Genomic DNA, 20,606 nt, shown 5'->3' with positions numbered 1-20,606 from the left:
ATCCATGGGTAAAGAATGGAACATTAAAACCTTTTCGAACAAACCTGGGTGAGTGCAGAATCGTTTTGATTAAAAAATCTAAAATGACAGCAACATACCTATTGTTCCTTGTCACCAACACATGGTCGTCTATTTCAAAGTAGATAAAAGGTAAATGTAAAATAACATTCCATTATGCACTACTTTTTTCTGTATTCAAAACTTTCACCCATCATAATACAGCTCTTTGTTGTTGTTGATGATGTTATTTCAAAAACAAACATAAAGGTGCCTCATCATATTACTCCCTTTGTTCATGGATGAGAGCAGAATTTAGTGAAGCTGATTTTTGTCTTCTTGAGAAGGAATGAACATTGACTTCAAAATAAACTGTATAACACACTGGGCACTATTCAACTAAAGTTGAGCACTTTATGTACTCCCCTAAAGCTCAACAGCTGAAATCTAGGAGACTTACACGAACAGTGGTACCTCATGTTATGGATGGGATCTGTTCCGGAGGCCGCCCGTAACGTGAAATGCCCGCAACTCAAAGCGCTGCATCTGTGCATGTGGCGAAACCCGGAAGTAACCCATTTCGGAACTTCGGGTTGCCGCGGAACATAACACGAAAAGATGCAACATGAAGCGGACGCAACATGTGGTATGACTGTACCTGATTATTGTGGGGGGGGGGATTCAACTACAATTTGTGACTGCATGGTTGCTTTTTTTAGTACATTTGTATCCCCCCTCCATTTGTCAGATTCTGTGGTGTCTTTTAGTAGTGCAAAACTACAATATAATCCGTTCCACACATCTTTCCGAGTGGCAATGTTGAATGACAGACTAGGATGGAACTGGTCTCATTGTTCCAAGAGACTTCTCTGTCATAAAACTGAAGATGTTTTCCCTTGAGAATAAGTCTTAAGTGAAAAGGTTTTGAGTTTCAAGTTTTTAAAAAGGATGATGCCACATTTTTTTATATAAAAACAAATAAGATGAAATATTCTCAGCAATTACAGTTCATTCTGGGGTAAAACAGTAAAGCACCAAGTGAAGTTTTCTTTGAAATTACTTTCTCCAACATGGAATGTAGACATAACAAGGTTTTCTAACTACCAGTGGGGAAAGAAAGAGCAAACAATTCATTTTCCCACCCACTCTGTGTTGAATTGTCTTGCTACTCTAAAATGAGATTAATCTTTAAAAGGTCTAAACTAAAATAACTCGAGACATTAAAAGGTAAAGAGAGCTGGCAATGTAATTTCTTAGGGATGATACAAAATGGTAGAGGGTGCCTAAAGCATGGTATAATTGCCGATCAAATTCTCCCAAACAAATTCCCCTTCTCCCCCCCAATTAACAAAAGCCCTCCACCCATCACAAAACTTCAAAGCTACTCACATACTCCGTCCTCACAATATTTTAAAAATAAAACCCACTTCTAATTCATTCCTACTCATATTCATGTTGAAAAATAAATTTTCATTTGGCTTCTGTTGCTACTTTGCATCTAGCTTTGCCATCTCTTGCACGTAGATGCCAATGCTCTCACTGTCAAAAAGCACGAAGTAAATGTTCTTCAAGGAAGAAGGGCTGGAGTCATCAAAATGGGAAGAAATGGCTTTGAGTGTCAGCTGGGCTGCAGTCTGTTTTGGAAAGCAATTTCTATATACAGGGGAAAAGAGATCAACATTAAAGCTTGAACATAAGAGCATTAGCCCAAATTATGAGCTAAATGTACTTTATAAATGCTCAACTCATTATCTAAAAGATGTTATTCCAGAAAATTATCAATAATGTTCAACCTTATAATTGCTAAGATTATAGCAGCTAAAAATCAGAAAAAGCGTATCTCCTACTATATTTGAATGGATTGAGAAAATTTGGACCATAGCAACTATGATCAAGCTAACATAAAAGTACATATGCACCAGCCTAACAGACTTATGGAAAAATGGATATCTGCTGTCCAGGAATATCAGCATATTTATAAAGGATGGATAATCTTTGTTTGGGAAGAAGAGGAATGATAACAAGCAAGGGCTCATAGGGACATGAAGCTTGGAAAGAGTGCAGTGGATCAAGATCAAGATGTAGCTGAATCAACAACAGTAGTTTCAAGATACAGATAGTAGAGCTTACTTGGTCATGGAAATAAAGGGAAGGGAATTATGGGAAGAGAAGCTGGCTGATAGTGCTTCTCAAAGCACAATGGCAGTCGTAACGAAATTCAAAAAGATAGTATACCACACAATGTAAGTGATGAATGGCTACTGGCCAGAGGAGACACTGTTGGAGAGAAGTATCTTAACATTTCACCTAGCATACCTAAATCCTTGGACAGCACTGAAAAAGGCCACAGCTATTGAAATATAAAGCCAGTCACAGAAATCATTAGAGCAGCCAACTCCTTTCTAGCAAAGCTCTTTAGTAGTTGCATGATGTACTAGAAGTTCAGAAAGCGATGCTTTCCTTGACACAGAGATGCAATGACTGAAAAAGTTGAACATTATGCAGTCATTAAAGGTGCTGGACCTCTGGCAGGAAAAAAAAATATATGGCAAGCCTTCATGTCACACTTACAAATTTGTTTTGTGACAAATTTGACAAGATGTTGAAACATTCATAACTAAGTGGCGGGGCTTTACAGAGAAAACCACATACCTGCCACTGGGGAAAGGTGGGAAAGCCACAGATTTCAGCTTCTTGTCTTCAGCAGCAGTTAAACAGTTCTTTACAGTCTCCTCCAGTTGCTCTTCACATTTGTCTGAACCCCACTGTGGGATGTGACAGTGAATGACAAACTTTGCTGCTAGACCAGTAGACTGGCTGAGAGCAGCTGAGGAAAAAAAGGGAGAAAAAAGCAAATATGTTAGGCGTTAAAAACACCCTGTCAGTTTAATCAGGTCTATAATTTTTGGCTACGGAAACCAATAATTTTTGGCTACAGAAGCCAATAATTGTTGTTGCCAGCCCCCATCCCTCTGTCTGGCTTTTCCTCAGGAAGAACCAGCGGGATGGGGGGAAGCTTGCTTGCATACCACTGCTTGAAGGTGCCTTTGCCATCCTCCACCCAGTGAGGGGAGGGTTGCCATGTGGTGTAACCCACAGCCCCCCTCCTGACTCTGGAGGGTACAAAAATCACTGTGCAACCACTAAGCTCTGCAGTTTCAGAATTAGATTTAAGGCTTAACATCTCTTGCACTCTGCAGAGGACAGCTCCACACTTGCTGCAGTGAGCGTGGCAAATGAAACTGTTAAGCCTGCTATTCATTCATACTTGCAAACCAAAATAACATTCCTTATAAAAATATAAGGTAGTCTTTATTCTGTTGCAATACAAGCTACCTGTGGGATGGAATCCCACAGAGATTGAAATAACTCATGCATTTTTTTGAAAAGCTATTCCAAAGACAAACAACAGCAAGAAAAAATATTTCTTGAATATTTGTAAGGAGAAAATACTAAATGATTAATAAAAAAAAATCTGCAATAAACAAAAGAGGTTACCTTCTGTGACTTCCAGAGGTCCTTGTGTTTTACGGAGTTCCTTTATGGTTTCTAAGAACTCTTTACCTCCAGACTTTTCCAGTGCCTTACCTGGGGGGCAAAAAAGCAAGACATGTTTCTATTAAAATACTAGTGGAGTTTTCACATAAAAATATAGAATCTGAAGTCAGCTATCAATTTTGAGCCTATAGCCCTACGGTCAAAGATTCATTTAATAAAATGATTTCCCCTCCTCCCAGTGCCTCAACTTTCCATTTAAAATGTAGATAAATATTGTGCTGGCTGTCTCAAGTTTATTATAGTTTTATCGCACTATAGTTTTTATTTTTTCTATTTGTAAGACACCAAGATAATTCATTTTATGAGGTGTCTAAAAGAGAATAAACAAACAAAACTCTTAAAACACTAGCAGAAACCTAAGTACATAGCAAATGCAGCCAACTTTAGGATGGTGTAATTAAAAAGCAAACATGGTATTGCACCAACTTATTGTGTTATGAGATATATAGGCATCTGAAATCTTGAAACAAGACATTTGAATTATATCACTGTTAAAAATAAAACAATTGCCACAAAGATGGAAACTGCTGTACAAATACTGCAAGGGCTTTTGTTACACATAACTCAGACTTCAGCAACCTGGAGACCTCCAGAGGTTTGGACTACAACTGCTTTGAGTGCCAGTCAGCTTAGCCACACTGGCTGGGGCTGATGGAAGTTGTATTAGTTTTGAGTTCAACAGTCCCCCTGGAAAAGGGTTACAATTACAATTCAAAGGTTCAAATATCCCCATCTCCTTAAAAAAAAAAAGAGTTTTAGAGACTTACCTACTTCTTCTTTGAGGTCTATTTCACTAGTAGTCGGGTGCACAATGCCTTCTACTTTCATAGAACCAATATGGCTGATGTCACTCTGCGTCAGAGAGAGCTGCAAGATGCCAATGAAATAGGAGAAACAATTCACAAGAATATAAAGAAGCTGGCTGGATTGGACTAAAGGACTATAAAGTACAGAATCTTGTTTCAAACATGCCAAATAGCTGTCTTCAGAAAACCTGCAATCGGATTGCATAAAATCAAAATCCGTCTCCTATTCTATGACCCCAGCAGATTGTATCCAGAGATACTTTTTAGAGATGAGGAAACCAGAACCAAACATAAGATTCAAAAAGTGACCATATCATAGATTCCTATAAAGGCATCAGGATACTGACAAGCTCTATTTTCAGGTCCTTTCCTAACATTCCCAGCAAAGAAATTGCCTTTATGCTGCAAACCAAGTTTATGCTTTCAGTGAGCTGCTAACCATAACTTTGATATATTTCCTATGTAGTCTTAGCCTGTTCACATCCCATTTGTGTGTGCGTGCTGCTATGCACTTTGCATTTATTTACTGATGCTGTGAAATTGTCTGAATACTAAACTACTAAAACAGAAAGCAGATTGTACTTCATTTTCTTATTGCTACCAAGCTGCTATCAAATTGCAAGGCTCTCACTTTCAAACTAGAGCTACCAGCAGCTCACTTTTCAGACTTCAAACAGAGCCTTTAAATACAGGATGACCACATGCTCTTTTCATTAGAAACCCCTGCTATCTTTTAAATGCCTATCTTTATAATCAAGTAATGCATTAACCTGGCCCAAATCCAGCTGTACATGTGCACAGCAGTAATTGGGCTTCTGTGTGCATAGCCTGTATCAGATAACTGGTGATAACTCTGATCACCCATTCAGGGGAAGGAGGTAATGGGAGAGAGGGTACAAAATCCAGCCCCCTAACCAGCAAATGGTTAGAATAACTGCCAGTTTTCTGACTGCAGCGCAAGCATCTGGATGCAGGGAGGAATTATGCAAGCAATTACTCATTCACCCATGGAAACATGCAAAGAACCCTGCTTTCCCGCCCCCAGCTGATCAGGGCACTTGATTTCTGTGTTTACTATATGCATATGTATCTATAGTTACAGAGATTCACCTGAAATAAACTGGACTAAGGGCACATAACTTCCCCTCTAATAGGTTCATTGTTTTCAGTTTGCACAAGAAATACCTAACATTTTTGGATTTCAGTTTTACTAAAGCTGCATCTTCCTATTATTACTATCATTAAATTTATACACTGGCCTTCATTGGAAGTTCTCAGGGTGGTTCACATCACAGAGAAAGAACAAATAGTGAGAACAAAAGCAAAACAAAACAATACCCCCCCCCCGTGCCCCATTCCCACAATCACATTTAAAAGCCCACAGAATATTAATCAGCCTGGTCAAAGAGGAACATTTTCACCTGGCACGTAAGGATATTTAATGAGGGCATGCAGTGAGCGAACCTCGTTGGGGAGAACATTTCACAAACGGGGAGCCACTACAGAAAAGGCCTATTCTTGTGTTGCCACCCTCCGGACCTCTTGAGGCACATGAAGCAGGGCCCCAGATAGTGATCACAGAATCCGGGTTGGTTTATATGGGGAGAGGTATTGCAGCACAGTGCATGAAGTAGCAGCACAGTGTTCAGAGATGTTAAGATTATTGTAGTGCAAACTAATGCAGTCCCAGACCCCTGGAATTTGTGCCTTATAAATAACCCATACCTATTTCATGCAACACTTTCTCACAGAGTGTCTCTCTCTCTCTCTCTCTCTCTCTCTCTCTCTCTCTCTCTCTCTGTGTGTGTGTGTGTGTGTGAGAGAGAGAGAGAGAGAGAGAGAGAGAGAGAATATTCATTGCTGTGAATGAGGAGAGGGGTGAGACATCAGTAAGAATCATGATTGAATAGCAGGGGCATGGTCTGTTTTAAACAGGAGAAAGCTTAAACATGTAGTTCCTAGAGTGAAGATCCGCAGAGTGGCTACTTCATCATGATTTTTTTTTCTTAAAAGAAGGAATTGCTTCATAAAAATACTTCCTGGATCTTGAGGAAACCCTGACTAAAATATATGCAAAGCGAGAGACAACTGAGTAAATTTTGGTGTGGATAGTGTGGACATAATTTTATTGTACTGTTCTCTAACTTGGTACCTTCTGTCCTGGAAGAAGACTCTTGGAGGAGAGTATAGTGAACCCATCACCAGGTCCATCATCAGCTGCTGAATTTGATGCTCCTTCTTTTTCATTCTCCTTCTGTTTGTTCTATTGGGGGCAGGGAAAAGAAACATTAAGAAGAAGAAAACCTAACAGAGTAGGTGGGGAAATGTACTGTCAGAGAAACACCCCCCCCCCAAATATTCACAACTAGAGTTTCCTCTGACGTGGTAACTTTTTGTTTTCCACATGAGGGGCTAGTTCACATAAGCATCTTACTGTGTAAGAACAAAACAGAAGAGCTATTGTGCAAGGATCTTAACACCTTATAGGTAAAGGTGTGACTTGGCTCTCAAATGGACAATGTGAAGATCAATGCTAGTATTAAACATAAATATATTTTGCCTTGCAGAGTTGGGTTTACTTTAACCTGTGCTATCCTGGTCAAGTCAGGTGTCCATTTGCAGCTCTGATAGATTTTGAAGACATGAACTGTTAACATATCCATGTGTGACTCATCTATAGTTTTTTTATCGCCTGGCATATGTTGGAAGTGGAGAAAACAAACCAGCTCTTTAAATCTATGTTAAAAACCAAAAACACCAAGACTGTGGTCCTAAACGTAACTACTTGGAAATAAACTCTGTTGAAGTCACCCAAAGGTTCACTTTCTTAGATGGAAGGAGCTTCCTTTGGAGGAAGGGAACCTTTGGATATAATCCAATGAGACTAATTTCCAAATTATTTCCCCCCAAAAATGGTGAAGTCTATTCCCTCTTTATACTATTAAGTGTTAAGGATAGCATTATATGTAAGGGTCCCCCCTTATACATTACAACCCTATATGGCAGCCAAACTCTTGAAAAGCTTGAGTTATTCCTTTAAAATAACTTACAGTTATCTTACAAGAAGATAACTCTGAAATTAACCTGACCACAAAGAAAGGCATTATAATGAGACCAGTCCTAAGAGGGATAGCACAGCCTGTTTTCCAAATACAGCTGCTTGGTCCAAGTTTTGCTTACCTTTTTGGGTGCCCGGGCTTTTGCAGCCTTTGTTTTCTTTCCAGTCTTCTTGGTCCCCAAATATTTCCTCCCTCTCTTCTCTGGAGAAGGTGAAAGGATAGTATCAGATTTGCTTTTGGTGCCTCGTTTTTTGGCAAGAAGCTCTGGATGAATCCTGGGCAGGACACCTCCACTTGCAATGGTCACTCCTTTTAGCAACTGCAGAAAGAAGCAGTGTACAGAGACATGACATACCTGAATACAAGTTCTCTTGAGGGTACTCATTCACTTTGATAGATTTGCTTGTTGTTTTTACAAACAATTCACTGTACAAAATGGAAAAACTCCAAATATGCAGCTCTGCTTTCATGCTTAAAAGAATAAAAATGTGGTCAAATAAGCAAAATAAATTCAGTTATACTTCCGACATTTAATACAGAAAGGAAGACACAATTTATAGATCAGATTGCTGATACTGAAGGCCCATGAGCTTTGGTGACAATATACTCGTTTATGTTGTTATAACATTCTCCAATATTTCATGGATGAGAACTGAGCCACTCTTCTGTGCATGTCCAAGTATTTCTGGAGTGGAGTCTGGCACCTCAGCAGCATGCCCGGCTACATAACGCTGCGGCCAACACAATTCAGACTCAATCTGCCGAAAGTAGAAACTGGGAGCTAAGCAGAAGGCTTAAGTGGACAAAACTAGTGAGGTAACCCACAAGCTATCCAGCAAGTAAAAACAACACTACTATATTGCATTTAAACCACAGAACACTGGTCCACTTTAACAGTTGAGGAACACAGAGGCACAGCAGTAAATACCCAGCCCAAGATAAGTGAATGAATTGATAGTAAGAATTCTAGAAAAATAAAACATTAAGCAATTGTAGCCTCCCTGCCCCCGGTTTGCAGTGTGGTGGCCTAGTTCCCACAGAGATTAAACTACTAGCACTTCTCTCTATAATAGTTAAGCATCCCTCTCCATTGCTGCAAACTTCATCCAGAGAGTGTACCATTTCATCCCACTTCTCGTGTTCCTTCCCCAATCTGGGAAAACCAACCCCTGCTTCCCTTCCTATTCTCCCCAATTTCCTCCAATGTAAATTATGCCAAGACCTCACTAGGGCAGCTCAGGAGTCTACTTTCAATGTTGGGCCAGAGTTCTGGGAATAAAGGCACCTCTGAGATCATGAAGAGTACGAGCCCCTCATCACTGAACTACTGCAGACTTTTGCCCTCCCACAAACTTAACACTCAGGAGTGGGCTGCCTCTGAACACATGCATAAACACTGAACCATCATCAATCCTTTCTGCAATGCCCATGCCCATTGTCTCCTCCCACTCCTCTCATTCCTTAACTTTCTCTCTCACACTTTCCCATCCCTTTTAACAATCTACCACAGTGGTTCCCAAAGGGTGTGGCACACCACACTGGTGTGGCAGGACATCGTGGCAAGTGTGGCAGAAACATTCTAGAACAATAAAATATTTAAACATTTCAGTGCAGTATAGTATATCCAGCCAACTGAGGAGATATGGAGAAGTTTATTCACTGTTATGTTACGTTTTGGTTGGGTCTTATAAAGGTATGTTCTATTGCAGGCTTCCTCAAACTTGGCCCTACAGATATTTTTTGGCCTACAACTCCCATGATCCCTAGCTAGCAGGACCAGTGGTCAGGGATGATGGGAATTGTAGTCTCAAAAACATCTGGAGAGCCGAGGTTGAGGCAGCCTGTTCTATTGGGTACGTCATAATTTTGGTCGTACCATAGTTTATGGATGTCAAAGATACAGTCAGACCTCGGGTTGAAGTAGCTTCAGGATGAATATTTTCGGGTCGCACTCTGCGGCGACCCGGAAGTAGCGTAGCGCGTTACTTTCGGGTTTCGTCGCTCGCCCATGCGCAGACGCTCAAAATGACGTCACGCGCCTGCACGGAAGCAGCGAAATGTGACCCGCACACCCACAGTTGCATCTTACGTTTACTTCAGGATGCAAACGGGGCTCCGGAACGGATCTCGTTCGTATCCAGAGGTACCACTGTATAAAGTAGCACATCTCAATCTGATAGGCTACTCTTTGTGACACCTGTCTTGAGCTTCAGCTGCTGCTTTCATCCACATGAATCATGCAAAAAGGAGGGGAGAGAAGAGGGAGGAATGCCCCCCAGCCTCTAAATCAATCTGATTCATTGAAATATTTGCACACTGCTCTGTATAGATTTCATAGTGGTGTAAAACCATGGCAGTCATGGTTGAAACAGAACAATTGGAAAGCAACAGCACAAACCTCCAGCAGTTAAACTTGGACCAAGTTCAATGGAGTTTACTCCCAGGTAAGTAGGTATGGGATTGAAGTTTAGGTGATTGCATTTTGTGGCATTATAACAGTATAGCTGTTAGTATACCCTTTCTTAAACATTTCTGTGCTGGGGTAGCATGTCTAACTACTGAATACTAGTTAATAAAAATGTACTATTCAAATCAGAAGCACATGACTGTAGAGCTGCCCCATGTAGAGCAGGTTGATAAGAATGCTTTAAATTGACTCCAAACCCTTCCATGCTTAATGTTTATTTTTTCACTTTCTCCCTCCCCCTCCCTGAAACTTTTAAACAAAGAACAGCAAACATGTTAATGAAGAATAACTGCAAACCATGCAACACCTTGTTTGGCAAATTCAGAAAAAAACTGTAAGAAACCATGAGATCTTGGTTTTTCAACATTTTTTTCCTAGTAGTGTTGAACTACAGCACTACAACAGTAATTAACAGTTATCCAATGCAATTATCTTCTGTAAATTGTTTGTAAAGCATACCTGATTCAGCTCCTCATCATTAGCAACTGCCAGAAGGATGTGTCTTGGAGCAATTCTTCCCTTTTTGTTGTCCCTTGCAGCATTACCAGCCAATTCCAATATTTCTGCTACAAGTACATTGGGATACATGTCAGTAACAAGATACGTCTGTTCCTGGGACTCACTATGTAAATAATTTACACATTTAGGCCATCTGTGAACCGCCTCACAGTTTCATTTCCTAGATCTGTAAAATTCTAGGTCCTTCCTTGAAATGGAAAAAAGCCTGGGATGTGTGTATTCCAATACCTTTGCTTTTAATGATTTACTGAATTTACTAAATGGGGGAGGAGCAGAGCAGCACATTCCGAGCTTGCAGTGCAGGAGGGTGGCTTCCAATCTTTCTTTTCACTATACCAGTTCCAGGCTGCTAGCACCCTGCTCCTAAAGGCACCATTTCAGAGCTTTCTTCCTGCTCCCACTAGCAGGAGAACTGGCACGAGCTTTCTGCTCACCTGGGCCTTCCAGCACAGTGGAACCCTCTCCACTGGCAGTACTTCTCTCTGCTGGCAAAGAGGCAAACAGTGTGCCATCCTGACCCCTCCAGCCATAATCGAGGGATTAGGATTGCACTATTATTTGACGATTTCTATTTATATCCTGCTTTTCAATTATATAGTGCCCAAAGCTTCTTACAAAAAAAGAAAAGCTTTCCCACTTGGGATAAAACATGCATAATTGGATGTCCACTATTCCCACTGCTCTGTTAAAAGCTTGAACTCAACAACATCAAACGAGCAAATGATTTCTTTACCATTATACAGCCTCATTTCCAGAAGTGTTGTGCAAGCACTTGGCCTTGCCACTTCATTAATTTAATTAAAACATGTTCTTACCTGCTAGATATTCTATGACAGCTGCCATGTAGACAGGAGCTCCCACTCCTATCCGGAATTTGTATGTTCCTTTCTTTAAGTATCGCATCATTCTGCCCACTGGAAAAATAACGCCTGCTCTGCTGGAGCGAGACATTTTGGTCATTTTTTTCTTTCCACCTCGGGCCGACATTTTGTCGCTCTGTGTTTTTCAGTCTTCTGGCAGATTATTCTTATTTGCTTGTCCTAATATAAAACATACAAAGGGTGAAACAAGGATTGATATTGGGTGTGATATAATAGGAGTTGGATTTTTTTAAAATGTTGGGGAGCAAGATTTAAGGCTGTGTACACACTATACCTGGCTACGCTATATGTTCAGAACACATTCCCCTGCAAAGAATTCTGGGCCCTGTAGTTTGCCCCCAACAGAATTAGAATTCCCAGCAACCCTTAACAAACTGCAAAACATAAATGACCTATAATAATGTAATTGGTATGGAAATAATACTTTCAATATTGTACCAACTAGTCCACAATGTGAACAATTAACATGGCACAGCTGCCAATACCCATGATACATCTGAAACAAAGTTTTCATAGCCAGTTTCTTTGTCTGATGTTCATGTGCGTGTCAGTGTTTAGGCAGCAAGACCTTTATCACACACACATACGATACTATGAACAGGTGTGAAGGAACCCCATGTTGCAGAAGTACAGTACAAAAATAGAGAGAGAGAAAAACCTGTGTGAGACACAACTCAAAAACAGGGTGAAAACTGTGACCATGAAACACTGATTTGCCCGGGGGATCTGGAGAACTATGTGGGGAAATGGAATAGAGTATCCTTGAGGAAGGGTACTGACTGGAACAGTGAGCAAGAGAACTCCGCACTGCAACACTGGATATATGTCCCATTTGTCTGATTCAATTTCTCCTATTACAACCAAACCTGTTCATGTAATAGCCTCTCATATTATCCTAGGCTGTTCCAATGCAAACTAAAAATAGGCTTCTATACTTTTAAAAATTGTGCAAAGTGAAAATTTCTGAAAGGCACAGCTTTGTCATGAAGGGGTGAGCATAATTGTACCTGTTGAAATTGTCTTTGCTACACAGCTATGAAAAATACGGAAGCTGTATCCTTCATTGCATCGGAATACGCTATATTTTGATTCCATATGGCCACAAAGGCATATTTTTTTATAGGTAATAAGTAATATATAAGTAATTTCCATTTTTTATTTGACCTGATCTGTGGCTTTTAACCTGGAAGCCTCATACACAGATGAAACTTGTCCTAGCATAGAGATAAATGGATCTCAGGGTTGTGATCTAACTATGGAAATGTACCTGACTTACACACATCTGGTAAAATAGCCTGTATTTGCTCAGAAACTAGGCCACACCCCCACCTGATTCTGTACATAATGCCCATTGTGTGCTTGGCATTTTACAAAGTGAAAGAGGCACACAGGAGACAACAAAGGAAGGGGAGGAAAATGGAGCAGTGATAAAAAGGGCAAGTAACTGCAATTATTTCAGTTACATGTACTTAGGCTTAGTTAAATGCATCATTATACTGTTATTTGTTTGTGCTGTGTAGTTTTCGTGTGCCTATGTGAAGGGAAATAGGATGGCAACCTTTTCCCCTGGCAGAGGCTCTCTGCCTTCAATGCAGGCAACCCATTTATGCACAGGTTATGTCCCAGGTCATTGTGCGCAGTCAGTGGACTGCGTGTAAGCTCATTCCGCCCTCTTCTGGTACCAAACCTGGCAAGTGTGTGCATGGTCATATGTGCATCTAATGTGCACAAAATAGGATTTGCCCGTACCAAATTATATGCTGAAATTCAAACAGCTGCAGCATTCTCAGAATGAGGATAAAACAATAAAGCAAACTGCACCTGTTTAATGCAATTCCTGTCAGACTTGTAGTTCTTTAAGATACAGAAACATAGGAAAAGTGGAAACCCCAAAAGGTAGAAGGGTTGTCTGTGGATAGATTCCTGATGTTAGCTTACACAATATTTTGCATTCGTGTAGAAAGCTGCATGTCTACTTGTATTTCTGAGATAGGGCAATCTAATTCATGCGTTATCTAGGTGATGTGAGAGCCCTGTTCAGAAATGCTCTCCATGCATTCAGGGAATCAGGGGAGAGGAGGGCGTGGAGCCCACTGGTCCCACCTCCAGTTTGCCTACTGACTTCTCATCCATCGCCTTCATACATTCAGTGTAAGGTTTGGAAGCTTAGGGCTCCCAAGTATATAGCAAACCAAACCTTCAACCAAAGGTGTACAGGTTGTGGGCAAGGTCAGCAGACATGCCGATACTGCTTCTCTTTCTCACTTGTTTCCTAAGCACATAAAGGGCACTTCTGATTTTTCTTTTCTTAAAAAAGAACATACTGCTTAATATATAAAATATTTCTAAGCAGTGCACAGAAAAACACACAAATATTACCTAAATATGTAAAACCACAAATACAAAATACAAAAACAAGAATGAAAAGTTAAGAAATAGAGCATTATAAGTGCACTTCTGATCGCAGGGGAAGATATCCATGATTGAATGTTCCCCATACAGAAAAGTATATACACTAGACTAGATCAAAACAAAAAAAAATTTTTCCTTCCAGTAGCACCTTAAAGACCAACTAAGTTAGTTCTTGGTATGAGCTTTCGTGTGCATGCACACTTCTTCAGATACTTTGACTAAAAATTTTTTTGTTTTGTTTTGACTATGGCAGACCAACCCGGCTACCTTTCTGTAACTAGACTAGATGTTAGGGACAAGGGGATCACCAGACTACCAATTCAGTGGGAACTAGGCCTAAATGACAGGGAGATCAGATTGCTCAAATTATGTGGCAACTTCATTATTTCCACTGAATCTTCTGGCACGATGCAGAAAATATAGATATTATTTATCTAAAACATTTACATCCCTGTCAACAGGCGGCGTTTCAAAGTGGCTGATATAACCATGATATATGTTCTTTTTTATTATGGCAGTAGTGATCGATTGAGGGGCTGCGTGGGACAATAAGAGAAAACGTAAAAATTGGTAGACAACCATATGGAAAAACAAAACAAAAAACCTCAAGACCTCGCAATTCACACACACAGCGCTTCATAGAGGCACGCACTGCGCATGCTCCGCGGCCGTTTCCTCCATCCATAACATTCCCTCAGAAGAGGGAGGTGTGACATTGCTCGTCCTCATATAAGAACGCCCCACTCTTTAAAGGGGCTGGCCTTTAAATTCAAGAAGGAACCTTTCTGTTTCAAATTCCAAACCGCCAAAGCATTAAAACTTATTTACGTAGCGAGCGAGAACGTGGAGGAAGATGTTGCTAATACGGAGTCGGGGGCGGGGCGCGCGCGCACTGAGGGACCCGCCCCGCCTAACGTTCTTTAGGGCACGCGCTCATAGGTCGGACGGTTGAAAGACGCGGGCTGGCAGTTTTTTCTTAAAGGGGGTGTGTGGGTGGGCGTGAGGGGGGCCAGCGTTTAAAGAGGCAGGATGGAGAGCGTGCGCTTATGCGCGAGCCGCCAGTGAGGCGCAGGGAACTCTGGGAAGCCAACGCCGTTCCCTTTCCCGCGCAATTCCCGTCCTCCTAGCCTCTGGCGGGGCGGGTGGGGGAGGCGTCTACCTCCGGGCTCTCTCGTCAAATTCCCGCCTCTCCTCGTTCTGCTTGTGGCCCGAGATGAGCGGGGGGGGGGAGTGGTTGAGATGCCGTTAACCGGCTCTCGCTGAAAGGGCGCCCCGGAAAGGGAAGCGCCGGGGAAGTGACCTCTCCTCACCTCACTCCCCCTTGGGACAGCCGTGCGGTGGGGAGGGAAAGAGGGAATCGCGACCCCCGAGAGAAATGGGGGGGGGGGGGTAGAGAGAAACAGCGCAGAGGGCGGCGGCGCCTTCCCCCCCTTCACGCCACTCGGCGGCATTTTCTTGACCTCTGAGGAGGACAAAACGGGAGCGGGAAAAGCGCCGCAGCCTCAGCGGGAAGAGATTCTCATCTCGCGCGCTGAGGTGCCGCCACTCCCGCTTTTTTCTGTTTCAACGGCTCGCTCTGCCGCCTTTTCTCTCTTCCCCTCGCTTTGCTCCCTACCGGGGATGGCGCGCCTCTCCCCGCATCGCCTCCATGCGTGGGAATGGGGGGGGCGGGAGGCTGCGGCTGCTTTCGGGGGGCCCTTCCCTTCCCGCCGCGGCGCTTTGGGTGAGCGGCGGGGGCGGCCAGTGACGGCGACAGGCCTCCTTCCCCACCCTCCCCTGCGGGCCCCAACGGCTTGTCCTCGGGAGATGCATTAACCGAGCAGCCTTTCTCCCCCGCCCCGAGCCTTCCCGGTCACCTGCCCGCCTGCTGCCGCCTCCGCTCCGGCGCCGCCGCAATGCCCGCGTCGCGCTTCCTCCTTTCCCTTCCGTCGCTTTTATTGTATGGTTTCAATGGCGGCAGCTCTGGAGGCCGGTGGTAGGGAGGGGAAGGGGGGTCCTTCTCCACATACCACCTCTAGGAGGAGCCACGGCAGCGCGGTCCTCCGAGCGCCCCCGCCGCCAGCCCTGGCGTCGACGGCGCTCTCCTGGTGCCTCAGGGAAGAGCCGCCAAGGGGGCCGGGTCGCCGAAAGCGAGCAGCGATGCTGGCAGCTGTAGCAGCAGCGGGGCTTTTTAGCCTTGCTCTTCGTTTGGATCGGCTGCGGGTCAGTTTTGGAGCCATCGGGACACCCTTTTCGAAATAACCCACTAACCCTCTTCCTACCTCTGAAGGTTCCCAGCGCCTCCCGCTCCCGAATTCTTCGCGATTTCTTCTAATTCTTGCTTCGCAGCGGTGACTTTAACCTAAAAGAAAGCTCTCTGCCAAGGAATACCTGCCCAAACAGAAAGGGGCGGGGCTCTTTGGGAAAATACTGTGCAGTGGTGCTTCTTTGGACCCGGGGTTACAACACCGCTGTACTCTTTCGCAAGCTGCTTCAGATCGCTGTTTGGCGAGGATGTTGCAGAGCGCGCTTGAGATCCAAGGAAGCATCAGTTAGGAGTCTTGTGTTGCTAGATGTCCCTCTTCATCTTCGATGCCGCACAAAAAGTACGAGTCTTGTGTGTTCAAAGCTGCCACCGCAGCGTAGGCTTTTCGCCCATAATTATTCACTGAAAGGGTGGCACATCATTTCCCCACTTTTCATTACCACTGTTTAGCGCAGGTGAGGGTCGAACAGCAACTTGTTTGGAGTTGCGTTTTTTAAAAACTGTTGAGGTGGCATCATCTGTTCTTAAACATGTCAGGCAGATTGCTTCCTGTAATAAATTAATGTGAGTATATTGTGTGCAAAGAAAGGGAAGGACCATGCCTCTGGTAAAATACGCAGTTTGCCCCAGCAAAAAATTATGTGGAAGTAAGTCCTGCTTTGTTTCCTGAGGCTTCCAGTAAGATGTTTATAAAATGCTTCAACTACATTAAAAAGTATCTGGAGAATTGGGTTCATCTTCCTATAGGACTCTACTCAGACTTCGAGATATTATTAAGAGGCCTTACTCCCATGTCTTGCCACCTTCATGGGCGTGCTAAGTGGACCTTTTCAGTGGCTGCTCTCAAATTGTGTCATTGCCACAGAGGGCTAGGTTGGCTCTTTCCTTTTGTGGACAGGCAAAAACTTGATTCAGAAACCTTTGGCCACTAACTGGCTGTTGCAGGGCCTTATGAAGGTGTGTGATCTACTTGTGCTTTTAAATGGTTTAGAAGTCTTTCAGGGCTGTTTTTAATAGGGTTACTTATTTGTCTAAACAACAACAACAACAAAATTTTGTTTTTTAATAATTATACCGATTGTGCATGTTTTAGCTGTATTTAGCTGTGAGCTGCCTTGGGTCCTCTACTGGGAGAAAGGTGAGAGGGAAAAAAAGTAAATATAAATAACATAACAGTACTCAATGCATAACTAATAAGATAGAAATAACATTTCATCACTAATACATCAAAATCCTTTTAAATCTTATTTCCTATCACAAATGCAACTACTTTTGTCACCATTTTATAAGTCCTAAATAAAAAAAGTCCTAATAGTGAAATACAGCAGAAATCTTGATCACTAGACAATTACATCTTTTGAAGAATTATATCTATCTGAAGAACTGTGCACACACACGAAAGCTCATACCGATAACAAACTTAGTTGGTCTCTAAGGTGCTACTGAAAGGAATTTTTTTTGTTTGTTTCGACTACGGCAGACCAACACGGCTACCTACCTATAACTATATCTTTTGGTGTCTGGCAATGATTTCTGCACTTGTGCATGAATCACATGGGTTGCGATTCAGCGCTTTGCACATGCGCAAAGTGCAATTTAGCACTTCTGCACATGCGCAAAATCCGGAAGTAACTCGTTTCAGAACTTCCGGGTTTCGGCGGGTCCATAACCCAAAAAAACGCAACCTGAAGCATCTGTAACCCAAGGTATGACTGTATAGCATTTTAAGCTTTTTATTTCTCCCAGTGGTTTAAAATATATCACTTTCATTGTGAGGAGAGATTACAGTGGTACCTTGGGTTAAGTACTTAATTTGTTCCGGAGGTCTGTACTTAACCTGAAACTGTTCTTAACTTGAAGCACCACTTTAGCTAATGGGGCCTCCTGCTGCTGCTGCGCTGTCGGAGCACGATTTCTGTTCTCATCCTGAAGCAAAGTTCTTAACCTGAAGCACTGTTTCTGGGTTAGCGGAGTGTGTAACCTGAAGCGTATGTAACCTGAAGCTTATGTAACCCGAGGTACCACTGTATTGGAAATACGGTCTTTGTTTATAAATATAAAGGTTGAGTAGAGACTGCTAAGCAGTTTCAAAGTTTTCAGTGAAAACTGAAGCACGGTAAAAAAAAAAGTTAAAACAATCCACCACTTAATAGCAGACACACACACAATTAATATACAGATAAGGTTTTGTAAGAGAATGCACACTTTATTTTTAAATCGGCTGCATGAAATAATAAATCGTAAACATTTGCCATTTTAAAAAGATAAATATTTACATCATATACAATAAACCAACAGTACAGAATTGCATAAACTTACGTTTTCCAAACAATAACCCCACTACAGAAATAATACAAGATAAGTAAATGTTAGCACAGTGAATGTTTGTAGTTTTCCTGGAGTAGGATCAAATTGTTGCCCCACAGTGCATGATAAAGAATGGAGAACTAGTTATGGCATTTGAGCGTATATCTTCAATGTTGCTTATAATCTACTTTGCCTAAGAAAGCTGTTATTATACTTGAGGCTATGTGCATATTGCTGTTTACTTCAGCTCAGTGTGCTCCCAGCACTGATGTTTTGAAACCATGGACACATGGTGCTAACCACAATCCCTATCTATCCTCCAGCTTCTTGGGAATTACTGGTGTTTGATGTGTTTCCCCTCAAACCAGCTTCCATCTGACTTGAAAACGTAAGCAGCAGTTAATCTGAGGTGTGTTCATTTCCGATAGCCATTGTCTGGGCCAGCCTAGGACGTTTTTGCCGCATGAGACAAAATAGAAAGGGCTGCTGCTTCCTCTGCAGCGCCCCCCGCCACCACTTTTCAGCAGCCGCAGCCACCTGAGGCAACTGGAGGTGGTCTGGAAAAGGCCCAGCATGCTGAAGGTGGTGGTGGGGGGTAAAAGAAAGCCAGAGAGGAGCAGCCTGTGAGCAGAGGAGGCGGCGGCCGACAAGGACAGGAAGCGGTGGGCGACATGCTCCTCAGAGGCTGGATCTGTCACATGAGTTGACTGCTTCACCAGTCCTCATGGGTGGGCTGGCCCATGTGCAGATGAAAGTTTCATTGAATTGGAATGGGTGGGGAGTAGCAGGTAATGCACATTGGTTGAAGACATCCCTGCTTCCTCTCCTGTGTGTACAGCAACATAAAAATGTGATTTGGAAATGTTGCAAAGAAAACCATGTCACTGCTTTTCAAGCCATGAATGTGTGTATGTATCCTGATTTAGTATATTTTTACATAAAAAGTGAACAATTTTTTTTGCTGCTACTTTAAAGATCTGAGCATCATCTCCTTACATTTTGTTACAGTATAATGATGAGGTGTATGCTTGATTCCATTTCTCCAAAAAGTAATTTTGTTGGGAATGTTGAAAATAAAACTGCATTTATCCATTGATTTCAGTAGTTCTACTCTGTGTATGACTTGTTGGATATAACCCTAAACGTTTAAATCAGTATTCAGCAGAAGCTTGAAATACTTTTTTTAAAAGTGTGCATAAACTTTGGCTGCAGTTAATTTCAAAATAGCTTATCACACACACATACTATTTAAACAGAATTATTTAGGTTAAGGCTGCAATTTTGTATCCTGTTATCCGGGATACACTTCTGAGTAGAATTGTATTGGGTTGTACTTTAAAGCTACATATAATTTGATAAGTTTGCATCTCTGATAAATAAAGGCTTACCTGAAGAAACAGGTAAAAAACAACAATAGTAACTGCTTAGGTAGATAATCCAATTTAAATGGATAAATACCTTTAGTTATCTGTTTGAAGTAAAAAGAGTTTGAAGTTGCTTTCTCACAAAGCTTATTAAATATTACCCTACAATATTTAGTTCGCATGCCAAGCAGTGATTTAACAAACTGAAAATTTCATCGCAACCTATGTAGATACAAAGATGTATATTTGGAATCAGTTGAAGCCTATGTAGGAGAATGTAGAAACAATGCCCCAACAATGCAATATATACCAGTTTAATAAAATTTTAAATATTTGTACATCAAATAAAACCAGATAAAAAGCATATTTTGTCATGTAAATTGACAAAACCAGAAGCAACAACAAATTGTTTCTGCAAATCAGTTTCCTGCAAAAACTGGCTCCATAACGAAAATCTTTTTTTATAAAAAAAATAAAACCAAATATTAATTCAAAAGATTAGCTACTCATAATTTTTTTAAAAAATTCTGATAGCTTAATTATCTAGAATGAAATGATGACTTTGAAGCTATTAAAAGAGTCCCATTGATTATTGTGAGGTAGGATACCACAAAAAGAATCTTAAATGGCAGGTTTCTGTCTGCCCTGATTTTATTATCTTTACCTACTATTTATGAAGGTTCCTAGAATTTATTTATAATCTACCTTAACCTGGATTTCAAAATAATTCCTATAGGGTCTGTCCTAAATTAACACTTTGAATTCATGACACTAGTTTTTTTGTTATTGGTAAATGCACACGGAAGGCAAATAAAACTAATTTGTCATCTTTCAGTAAGTCACATAAGATACGATGGGTCCTTGGAAATATTTCCATGGGTCTTTACTCACAGGAAATTCTTTTAAAAAAATCAATTCCTTTGCATGCAAAACATGATTTTTGGATATGCATGACATTGTGGTGCTGGATCCCATAATTAACTGAAGGAGA

The 20,606-nt window shown here is 41.7% G+C and overlaps 1 protein-coding gene and 1 long non-coding RNA gene across 4 annotated transcripts; one reads left to right on the top strand and one right to left on the bottom strand.

Annotated features, from left to right (window-relative positions):
• Nucleotides 1-919: 919 nt before the first annotated feature.
• Nucleotides 920-16,073, bottom strand: LOC128413933 (core histone macro-H2A.2). 3 transcript variants are annotated; one of them, XM_053388498.1, is made up of 9 exons: nt 15,961-16,073; nt 11,222-11,446; nt 10,347-10,453; nt 7,542-7,739; nt 6,514-6,624; nt 4,323-4,422; nt 3,496-3,585; nt 2,650-2,824; nt 920-1,650 (listed from the first exon to the last, which is right to left on the bottom strand). In XM_053388498.1, the coding sequence occupies exons 2-9, from the start codon at nt 11,391-11,393 to the stop codon at nt 1,485-1,487; spliced, it is 1,119 nt and encodes a 372-aa protein (XP_053244473.1). In that variant the 5' UTR covers nt 11,394-11,446; nt 15,961-16,073; the 3' UTR covers nt 920-1,484. The 3 variants fall into 3 exon arrangements, with proteins under 3 accessions (XP_053244473.1, XP_053244471.1, XP_053244472.1); XM_053388496.1 differs by lacking the exon at nt 15,961-16,073 and adding an exon at nt 15,556-15,676; XM_053388497.1 differs by lacking the exon at nt 15,961-16,073 and adding an exon at nt 15,560-15,669.
• On the top strand, nt 15,836-19,347 carry LOC128413935 (uncharacterized). Its single transcript, XR_008330547.1, has 2 exons — nt 15,836-15,905; nt 18,680-19,347. It is a non-coding gene; the product is annotated as an uncharacterized LOC128413935 (long non-coding RNA).
• The last annotated feature ends 1,259 nt before the right edge of the window (nt 19,348-20,606 follow it).

This window comes from Podarcis raffonei, chromosome 5, assembly GCF_027172205.1.
Source record: "Podarcis raffonei isolate rPodRaf1 chromosome 5, rPodRaf1.pri, whole genome shotgun sequence".
Taxonomy (NCBI): domain Eukaryota; kingdom Metazoa; phylum Chordata; class Lepidosauria; order Squamata; family Lacertidae; genus Podarcis; species Podarcis raffonei.
Note: the sequence above shows the minus strand (reverse complement) of the source record. Positions and strands in the feature narration are given on the sequence as shown.

Bases quoted from the DNA above. Each gene is read 5' to 3' on its own strand.
- LOC128413933 (XM_053388498.1), bottom strand. From the start codon at position 11,393: ATGTCGGCCCGAGGTGGAAAGAAAAAAATGACCAAAATGTCTCGCTCC. The intron at 10,454-11,221 runs GTAAGAACATGT...ATGTACTTGTAG, and splicing joins TGTCATAGAATATCTAGCAG to CAGAAATATTGGAATTGGCT. The intron at 7,740-10,346 runs GTATGCTTTACA...TTCTTTCTGCAG, and splicing joins ATGATGAGGAGCTGAATCAG to TTGCTAAAAGGAGTGACCAT.